The 10,646-nt window shown below is 49.4% G+C and overlaps 1 protein-coding gene across 1 annotated transcript; it reads left to right on the top strand.

Moving 5' to 3' along the window:
* Positions 1 to 1,092: 1,092 nt before the first annotated feature.
* LOC119282565 (coatomer subunit zeta-1) lies at positions 1,093 to 4,012 on the top strand. The gene is made up of 6 exons (XM_037562747.1): positions 1,093 to 1,236; positions 1,508 to 1,667; positions 2,814 to 2,961; positions 3,066 to 3,143; positions 3,556 to 3,640; positions 3,746 to 4,012. The coding sequence occupies exons 1-6, from the start codon at positions 1,234 to 1,236 to the stop codon at positions 3,803 to 3,805; spliced, it is 534 nt and encodes a 177-aa protein (XP_037418644.1). The 5' UTR covers positions 1,093 to 1,233; the 3' UTR covers positions 3,806 to 4,012.
* The last annotated feature ends 6,634 nt before the right edge of the window (positions 4,013 to 10,646 follow it).

Here is a 10,646-nt window from a genome sequence, read left to right as displayed (position 1 = left end):
AAACGTAACTGAAATGGGTCTCCGAGATGTAGTTTCTGTGACAATGATGAATTTATCAAACACCTCTTTCCTGACTGCCCACTGGCCAAAGTTTTATGGCGCTCGGTACATATACGTTTAACATTACTCCTCCTACTAGTATCAACACGTTGTTTGTGACGTGGCTAAACGGAGTTGACAAAGAATTAGCGAGTCACATTCGTGTAGGCGTTTGTGCACTATTATGAACTATATGAAATCGCAGGAATGATATGGTTTTTAATAGAGCAACAAATGTTCATTTCTTGCAGGTTATCTTTCGGGCCACTACCCTGATCCGTGTATGGTCGCTACTCACTTCGATGGATACTAGGGAGCATTTGATTACTGGGTTTATCCGTTGGGAGACGGTAGCACGGGATATCTTCAACCGGTTTGGATGGCGGTCATGTAATAGGATAGGAATTTAGGTCCTATCTTTCTTTTATGCCACCGGTTGTGGTTATCCTGCCTTTTCCTTTTTGGCTCGGTGCGAGCATTTTGTATCTTATGATTTGAGATTTGGAGACTTTGTCGGTATGATTTACTTATTAATAAGATGGCCGTATGCATCGCTTTGATGCAGAGGCCGGGGTTAACCTCTTTTTATAAAAAAATCAGTGTCGATATCACTTGTTTGAACACTTGTTACAGCATTATCGTACATATTCTTAATGAGGGTAATGTATTTTGCTGGGACTTTGTGTTTCCCCAAGGCACACCACATAACATTCCGCAGTATCTTATTATAGGCCTTCTTCAAGTCAATGAACACCATATGCAAGTTCTTCTTTTGCTCCCTTTATCTCTTCGTAAGTTGTCGTACCAAGAAAATAACTTTCATGGTCGACTTTCCAAACATGAAACCAAACTGAATTTTGATCAGGCTTGTCATTCTTCTTAAGCGGTGCTCAATAACTCCCTCCCATAGCTTTATTCTTAATTGTTTTTTCCGCAAAACATCGTCAAAATGTTTCTCAAATTTGACTACGGCCCGGCCCTAAGCACGCCAACGCTTCGGGCCGAAGCCGTAAAAAGCCCAGCGAGGAGCGTGTAGTCTACTCGTGCTTCGTTTCGTTCAGCTCACTCGTGCCGTGCGTTGCGTTGTCCCCCCGGGTCCCGTTTCCGTCGTCGGTCCGCGCTGCGCAACCGCCGGAGATCTCGTCCGCCGTCCCGCTCCCCCGCGCTCCCAGCGAACCCGTCCGGCTTCCCCCAATGGTAAGCAGCACTGCCACCCCCTACGCTCTTCCTTTGCTCTGCGCCCGCCGTACAGTCGATTTCCCGGCTTGCCCCGATCCGCCGCGGCCGGCTCCCGCCATGGGCGGCATCGTATGATAGCTTTGACGACGATTCGGTTACCGATGAGGCGCAGCTCATCCTCCCTCGTGTGTTTCTTCTCAGTCTGGGCTGGGAGGCAGTGTTTTCACGCGGGCGCAAATCGGGATCTGCTGTTGCTGTTCGTTTGATCCTTGGTTCTGTGTTCGCGCAGGAGACCTGCCCGTCGGTGAAGAACATTCTGTTGCTGGACTCCGAGGGGAAGCGCGTCGCCGTCAAGTACTACACGGATGATTGGCCCGTGCTCTCGGCGAAGCTGGCCTTCGAGAAGTCGGTCTTCGTCAAGACCCAGAAAGCAAGTTCTGGAGCAGAGGGTAACCCGCACTCTGCCTTCCTCTATTTTTAACAACAGGAAAGGTGATTTTGTATGTCTGATGATCGGTGCTGGTTGTAGTACTCCGATGTTTTGGTCCATAATGCTTGCTGTCTTTCTGAAACCGCAAATTCATGCGTTTGATATCTCGCATTGATTTGTTGTTAACCGAATTGTCTACTTTCCGTATGCTCCTAAAAGAGGGTGGCTCTTTATAATTAACTTATGGTTTCTTCTGTACTGACAGTTTGGTTCAAAATTGAATTAACCATATCTCCCATCGTTCTTCCTTTGGTGCTAATCACTACCTCGTGAATTATGAGTATTCGGATGGAAAACTATGTTAATTTGTTAGTATATGAACAACAATATATGATTATCTATATGTCTTTCTCTTCCGTTCTCATGCTTCTCTTTGATAAGGTTTTGCACTCATCCTTTTTCTCTCTCTCAAATTAACACCTAATGAAGCATCCTGCTAAGCCATATATCCTTAAAATAGTATGCATCAAATCGAACTTTATTACGTATTAACCATCTGACCGTAATTGATGTTGCAGTGATTCTCGAACTAGGTGGGTGTGTTAGCAAACCTTGTGCCTCTATGGTTGCACTCGCTTGCACGCTAGATGAATTTTGATTGCGGCCAGTTTTTCCTTTACCAAAACACTGGAAGTTCGTAAACAAACATGTCAAGCATTCGTTCTGCTAGCAATTCTTTTTCGGCGGAAAATTTTGTGCTTAACATGATAGGCGCCAAATTTTGGCATGGGTTTGTGATGCAAATTAGGCAACATGCAAACATTTCCGTAAGGCCACAAAATAAGTTTGTCTAACAAAAAAGCGCATAAGTTCATTCTCATATTATTATATACTTATATGGAAACCAGTATCCTTCATTAGGGCTTGTGGAAAGTAATTTAAATTTTGTTATCTTTGGCTGAAGTTGCCACTTCGCACTTCCACCATACTCACCAATTGGAAGATGATTTCAGATAGTATTGCACTTTACTTGAGTTGATTTTTCTACTTAAACAGGAGACGTGTCCGTCTGAAACTTTCTGTTGATCTGTATGTGTTTCTTACTTGAAGACTACTCATGTAATTCAAGCTATTAAGTTCCATTTATTGTTTTCCCCATTTACAGCTGAGATTGTAATGTTTGATGGTCAAATTGTTGTGTATAAGTTTATCCAAGACCTGCATTTTTTTGTTACTGGAGGAGACGAGGACAATGAACTTATTTTAGCATCAGTTCTTCAGGGATTCGCTGATGCTATTGACATTATTCTCAGGTGCTCAATATAGTCAGATTTTCTACCTATTTATTTTATAACATAATATTGTTACGTTAACATCTGATTGCATACGGATTTGTTTCCCATCTCATTGGTTTCAGAAATAATGTCGACAAAAGAACAGCTCTTGAAAATCTGGATCTAATCCTATTATGCCTTGATGAAATTGTTGATGGAGGGTAAGTCCTAATCTTACTACTTTTTATTGTTCAATTATATTTCTTCATCTTCTTTATAATACTTGACCTTGCTCAACTGCCTGCTCATGATAACACCGGTCTTTGGGAATGGTGGCATGAATAAGGAATTTTATCGGTACCTGCACAAAAGAAAAGGCACATGCCATTAGTTAATAATAAATCAAAGCTATTTATTACTCAACTATGGCCCTTGGTCACAAATGGCAAAATTTGATAAATAAAAAGATGCCTTCCAAGATCTGGAATAGTAGTAAACTTCTCATTTGAAATGTTATTTATGTATTAAATACCATTGATTTACATGTTTTAGGCTTCCATATATGACTACTCTTCCAAGATTTCCTTATTCCTTTGCTTAAGTTTTACCTTATTTTCTTGAATGGCTTCCCAGGGTTGTCCTAGAAACAGAAGGAAGTGTGATAGCTGAAAAGGTACTAGCTCATGGAGCAGAGGGTGCCACATCAATCGCCGAGCAGGTAGGTTGCAGACAACATAATCATTTTCTACTTATGAAACTGGTTGCTATCTCCTAGTAGAAAGGGTTGCTTTAACTGAACTAAGTTAATGTTTTCTGTGTGCAGACTATAGTTCAGGCCCTAACAACGGCAAGAGAGCACTTTGCCAAATCTCTGCTTATGTGACGTGTCCTGTTCTTGTGGACGAAGATGGCATTGGAGATTGGACCAATGTGTTCATTTCATTGTCAAAATAGAAATGTCCGAATCTGTGGGTGTAAAATTACGCGTTTTCGTTGACGTTATATGATTGTTCAGTTTTACGAGTGCTCGAAATTTGTGTGGACAAAGATTGTGAAATGTGACCGTCTCGATTTTGGTTGGTTCACTTCATCTCCTCGTTGTTTTACTGTTACTCGTCGTGTCAGTACAAAGCTTACATACAGAGGTTAACAGGCCACCTTCTTCTCGCTTCAAAGAAACAATACCAGAGTTTGCCAAAATTCACCTTGCAGCTATGAAGGTTTCTGTGCTACTTACATCTTTGTGTATTGTTCGCCAGCCTGAAGGTAGACGGTTGTGACCAGGCAGCATATGAAGATGACCCTCGATTGATGCAACTACTTTGCCTTCGGTTGTTCCGCTTGTTTTTTGAACTCGGAGGCAGTTGCCCCAATCAATGTATTTTGATTGTACGAAGAGAATTACCCGGTTAATTGCGCAAATCCAGTTTAAAACCGCCACAAACGTCCACACAAGCTGTCATGGGACATGATATTCCATGGTAACATCGGAGGCACAGTCGGCCGACCTGACACATGGCAGATAACCACACATACTTCCGAGGTAGCACACAAACATCATGGTCCTATCATCACTTCTCCACGAGCGAGCAAGCAAGCATGACTTGGCCACCAACAACCACCGTCCGACACCCTCAGGCGACAGTCACGCTTTAGTATGTTCGTTAACCATCGGCTAAGAGCAACTCCAATGCGCCGATCCAAATTGTCCGCGCGTGTTCATTTGGGTCGAAACAGACATAAAAGTAAAGCCCAATACGATGACCCAAACGGACAAACATCGGCAGGTGCAGGCCGACAGGGAGGCAGCCACGGCCGCCGCCGCACAACTAGACCGCCATTGCACAGAACAATGCCCTCGTCGCTGCGGCCACTAGGGAGGCCCCACTCTACCTAGGGGTAATCCCAGGCCATCACGGGCTCGCCAGTTGTTCGTCTGCCGCTACCAGAGTCTCCATGCACGTTGGCCACGCCGTAGGCACCCGGCTTTCATCCCCACCCGCAAGCCTCCCATTTCTCCACCTTTCTCGGGAGACTGTTCGCCGGAGGTAAGCGTGGTTGCGCCGGCCACGCGCACTGCCATGGCCATCGACCTCAACGCCAACCTGCGCCCGGTGGATCGTCCACCGGGGGCCAGAGGAAATGACCGCGGGAGATCCCCGACAGCATGCATCCCGACGCCCACAACCTGTTCGACACAAATGCGGCCACAGACGACGAGACGGCCAACTATTTCATCATAGAGTATATCATCTTCGAAGGCGGTGTGGGTGACGCGACCCTCGATCTTGACGAGACCCAAAGCCAAGACGGCCGAGGCCCCTTCATGGCCGGTCACGAGGGCACGACCGACACCTTTGCTCAAGGGCATGGAGACACTGCCGACCCCTTCACGCAATACCAAGATGGCATGGGCAACACTTTCCCGCGAGCCTTTTTTTAAGTTCAAATTGTATTTCGCCCGGATGAGAATTGGGTCGGCCAGTCGGGTGCATCGATTCGACACAGACGGACGACGAGCCGGTAGCCGACCAAACGGACAAAAAGCAAATAAAACACGCGTCTGTTTAGATCGGCGCTAGCTCCTCTGTCTCAACGAAGTGAAGGAACCCATGGGAAAGCAACGAAGAAAAGTCACTCCCAGCACACGCTTGCTAATATCTGGCGTCGTCACCAAACCACCCGCCTACATACGTGCGCGGGCCTGCGGCGACGAAGGGCCGTTCGACACGCGAGCAGGCGCGCTGTGGCGCGACAGCGACCCCTTGTCGCTCGCTCGCTCGCCCGGGCCACAGTCTCCACCACCCCCAGGATCGAACCGACGACGCCGATCGCCCCCGCCCGCCACGAAAGATCCCACCCCCTACATGCGCGGCGCCCAGTCGTCCGGTCGGAATCGGACGCATATCTCCCCAGCCGACTTCCCCCGCCCGGATCGCTTTTCGTCCGCTACTTAGCACAGTAGTACGTGCTGCTCCTAGCTAATCGGAAGGCAGCGCGTGTGTGCTGGTTGTGCGGGCCGGGCACGCACGCACGCACGTACCCACCGAGAGAGAGGGAGAGGAGAAGCCAGCGTCGACGTTAAAAAGATCGCCCGGGAGGAGCCCTTCCCGCGGGACACCATGAAGCTGCAGCGGTGGGACGTGGCCGCCGCCGGGGCCGAGGGCGCGCGCGCCGACGCGCAGCAGCTCACGCCGCCTGCGACGCCTGGTGCAGACGATCGGGCGGCGACCGGCTCTCGCAGGCGGCCGGCCGGGGGTGGCGGCGACGGCGACGGGGGCGCGTTCGTGTGCCGGACGTGCAGCCGGCGGTTCCCGACGTTCCAGGCGCTGGGCGGCCACCGGACGGGCCACACCCGGCTGCAGGCGCGCCAGCAGCGGCCGGTTACTCGCAAGCCTCGGCCGCACCACGAGTGCGCCGTCTGCGGGCTCGAGTTCTCCATGGGCCAGGCGCTCGGCGGCCACATGCGCCGCCACAAGCAGGTTGAGCCACAGCCGCACGTGGAGGAGGCGCTGGGCGCAGTGCACATGCGCCGGCACAAGGAGGCCGACGCACAGCCGCCTCTGGAGGAGGAGGTGGCGCTGGCCGGGCACAAGCAGGCCGACGCACAGGCGCGGGTGGAGGAGGAGGAGGCGCCAGGCGGGAGCATGCGCTGGCACGAGCAGGCCGGGGCAAAGGCGGCGCGCGTGCAGGAGGAGGAGGCGCTGGACTTGAACTGCCCGCCGCCGCTGGAGGATCATCGCGGCGGTGACGACCGAGGAGACTGTTCCGCCGCGTCGTCAGACCCTCCTCTGCTCAACCTCCTCGTGTAGCTGCCGGGCTGGCTGACGATTCTGAGTTCGTGTCTGTCTGGATCGATCTTATTACCATTCATCGTGGAAGAAAGGCTATGTGGTGATAAATAAACAAGGTGCTTTACCTAGTTGTTACGTGCTTTTCGATCATGTTCCATGGCTATTGCCGTTTGGGTACGTCTAGAATCTAGTCAGTCTCTCGTCATAGAATCCGGACATGTACGCTGCTTTTAATCATGCACGCGTACGTGAGTGGGTCGAAAGAGCACGTCGTCCGAGGAGCGCGAGGCGGATCCGGTGCCGACAACGAGCATCAAGCGATCTCCTCCGTCCATTCTCCGTTCCAACATGTAACGGCTGCCGCTAACTACCGTGTTTGTCCCAGATGACTTCTTCGCAAGAATGAAGATAAATAAATAATATTTCCTCCGTTCCAAAATATAAAATGTTTTGGTGTTTCGATATTGACTATGTACGGTGGTTGCTTTTCGTAAAAAGAACAATAATGTAACATCCGCAGCTAATTACCATGTTTCTCCCGAACTACTTCTTTGTAAAGAATGACAAGCCCCATACGCGGAACATTCGTTGTTCTCTTGGCAGCATCGTGATTGTGTGAATCCCTACACACAGTAGGCCCGTAATGAAGCAAAGCAGCTAATTCCATGGCTGATCGAAGCTCTGGCACACGTGACGACGTGAACTTCTCCACGTAGTAGAATCCGGAAATTCATGGCGGAAAAGCATCTTTCTTCCAAGAAAACTGTTAAGATAGCAAATGTCCCCTTTGTCCTATAATATAAGATCGTCTTGCAAAAGCTTGCAAAACGAACTTATATTATGAGACAAAGGGTGTAGTTGAAAAGGTATGATAAAATTAGAGACAGCCAACACAAGGCGTAATTCATAGATGAGCTCAGGCTCATCTACTCCCGCATGAACAATAAATTTGAAAGAGTAGACAAAAAAAATCAGGCCTTCAAAATGCCTATTTTTTTCGTTGATATCCAAGAGGCTTTTTTTTGTCCAGAGCTACTCAAATGTCATTGTCCCAAAACATTTGCACACTCCTAGCACACTCGAACATCTTCAGTGCCTAAGGAAACAAGTTTTATTTTGAATTTACTGCCCATATCAGGTGCATGTGAGCCTAGGCACCAAACCTCCCTCCTCCAACACAACAGAAATATTGTCAACCGACACCAATCATATTTTCCAAATGGTTCAGTCAATCAATGCTAACCATGAAACCAAACTCAGCGTAATAGAGGTGACATCACAAAACCTTTTTTGTCTAGCATCCTTTCTTATGTTTTTTGTCTAGCATCCTTTCTTAAATCAAGAAAGTCGACAAAATTTCAGTTGTGTTGGAGGTTTCGTTGTCCTCTTGGCAGCATCGTGATTGTGTGAATCCCTACACATAGTAGGCCTGTAATGAAGGCGAACAGTTGATTCCATGGCTGATCGAAGCTCTGGTACACATGACGACGTGAACTTCTCCACGTAGTAGAATCTGGTCTCCTTTGTCCCATAATATAAGATCGTCTTGCAATAGCTTGCAAAACGATCTTATATTATGAGATGAAGGGTGTTGGTGTCAAAACCGGCGGATCTCGGGTAGGGGGTCCCGAACTGTACGTCTAAGGCGGATGGTAACAGGAGGCGGGGGACACAATGTTTACCCAAGTTCGGGCCCTCTTGATGAAGGTAATATCCTACTTCCTGCTTGATTGATCTTGATGATATGAGTATTACAACAGTTGATCTACCACGAGATCGTAGAGGCTAAATCCTAGAAGTTACCCTATGATTATGATTGTTGTTGTCCTACGGACTAAACTCTCCGGTTTATATAGACACCGGAGAGGACTAGGGTTACACAGAGTCGGTTACAAGGGAGGAGATCTACATATCTGAATTGCCAAGCTTGCCTTCCACGCAAAGGATAGTCCCACCCGGACACGGGACGAAGTCTTCAATCTTGTATCTTCATAGTCCAACAATCCGGCCAAAGGATATAGTCCAGCCGTCCGAGGACCCCCTAATCTAGGACTCCCTCAGTAGCCCCTCAACCAAGCTTCAATGATGATGAGTCCGGCGCGCAGATTGTCTTCGGCATTGCAAGGCGGGTTCTTCTTCCGAATACTCCATAGAAGATTTCGAACACAAGGATAGTGTCCGGCTCTGCAAAACAAATTCCACATACCACCGTAGAGAGTATAATATCCCACAAATCTAATCTGCTGACAAATTTCATAGAGTGACATCACGCCATGGCCTGGTCATTATTCGAACCGTTTTTCTCAACCAGCTACTACACATATTGCGAGGCGGTTTTCTTGGCACGTCTTGTCGAAACAGAGATCGTGTCCCCTTATCACGGGATTCTCATCAATACGGGTGTGGGTAACCCAACCGCGCCATCAATCACGGCGCTTGGGGAATAAGCGAGTTTACCAGGCAAGTGGGGAGGCGCAGAATCCCTGCTGCCTTTATAAGGGGATAAGGACTCCCTTTCGCACCCACGTTTTCTTCTTCCCGGTCCATTCCCCTTCGCCTGAGCTCAAGCACCCAAGCGTTCGTCTTCTCCGCCCACAAAGGCCTTCCAAAAATGTCCGGATCCGGAGCAGGAGGCAAGTGGATGGCCTCTACCGTCTAGGAGAAGCATATCAAAAAGCTTCGGGAGGCCGGGTATCGGGCCAAAAAAATTGGCCACCGTCTCCCGACGGCGGGACAGATCGTTCCTACTCCGGAACCCCAAGAGAGGGTTGTATTCCTCCCTCATTTTGTCCACGGGCTAGGGGTTCCCCTCCACCCGTTCATTCGCGGCATCATATATTATTACAGGATCGATTTTCATGATCTATCCCCAAATTCCTTCCTCAACATCTCGACATTCATCGTCGTGTGCGAGGCTTTTCTCCGCATCTCGCCACACTTCGGCTTATGGCTGAAGATCCTTAATGTGAAGCCCAAGGTGGTGAGTGGCGAGAACGCCGAGTGGAGGGGCGCTATGGTGAGCAAGATGCCCAACGTCACATGGCCAACAGGTACTTTTAATGATTCCGTCAAAGAGTGGCAACAGCAGTGGTTTTACATCACTGAGCCGCGCGGCACGGAATGGGCCGCTGCTCCAGAGTTCTGATCCGGAGCCCCTCTACGGCTTACGTCCTGGCCCAAGAAGGGCTTGAACTGGTCTTCGTCCGACGAACTGCCTGTGCTCCAGACGCGCATTAAAGATATGGAAGACAAGAATGTCGAACTTGTCAATGTAGTCCAGGTGATGTTAGTTCGCCGGATCGTGCCTTGTCAGCACCAGACTTGCAATCTATGGGAATTCGATCCGACCAAGCACCAGACCCGGCGAGAGCTCTTTGGCTCCTCGCACAAAGACATCTGGAAGGTGCTTTTCAAGTCCGGCAAATCATGGCCGGACTCGGCCGAGGACCGCGGGTACCAACTGTCCCGCCCTGCAAGCTCGGTAAGTTTTTATGCGTTTTATCCGCATAACCCAAGGGAAATGCTTAATGTGTTTTCCTTGACTCCCCTAGGGCTGGACAAAGAAGGCGGGGCGGATCCATTGTCCGGCCCCGTTGCCTGAAGAACCGCCCGGCCCACTTCTGACGAAGATGCTGGTCCCGGCGCCGTACAAGGCGCCGAAGAAGAAGGCCGAGAAGGAGGCCAAAAAGACCCGGGGCGGCCTTCGTCGCCGCGACACTTCATACACAATATCCGAAGGCTCCAACGTTCGTTCTGCCTTCGAAGAGGACGACGAGGAGGAGGAAGACGAATCCCCAGCGGGGGGAAGAAAGAAGAGGGCGGCCTCCATACACTTGGAGTCCGAGTCGCCTAAAAGGGGAAACGCTCCTCTTCCGGAAGAGTCCACTATCGCCGCCGATAGCAGCCCGGTGTGGGATCCCAGGGCCCAAC

Source organism: Triticum dicoccoides, chromosome 1A, assembly GCF_002162155.2.
Source record: "Triticum dicoccoides isolate Atlit2015 ecotype Zavitan chromosome 1A, WEW_v2.0, whole genome shotgun sequence".
In the NCBI taxonomy this organism is placed as follows: domain Eukaryota; kingdom Viridiplantae; phylum Streptophyta; class Magnoliopsida; order Poales; family Poaceae; genus Triticum; species Triticum dicoccoides.
Note: the sequence above shows the minus strand (reverse complement) of the source record. Positions and strands in the feature narration are given on the sequence as shown.

Coding starts and splice junctions, on each gene's coding strand:
- LOC119282565 (XM_037562747.1), top strand. Junction 1,668..2,813: donor AGCAAGTTCTGGAGCAGAGG/GTAACCCGCACT, acceptor CCCCATTTACAG/CTGAGATTGTAATGTTTGAT. Junction 2,962..3,065: donor GCTATTGACATTATTCTCAG/GTGCTCAATATA, acceptor CATTGGTTTCAG/AAATAATGTCGACAAAAGAA.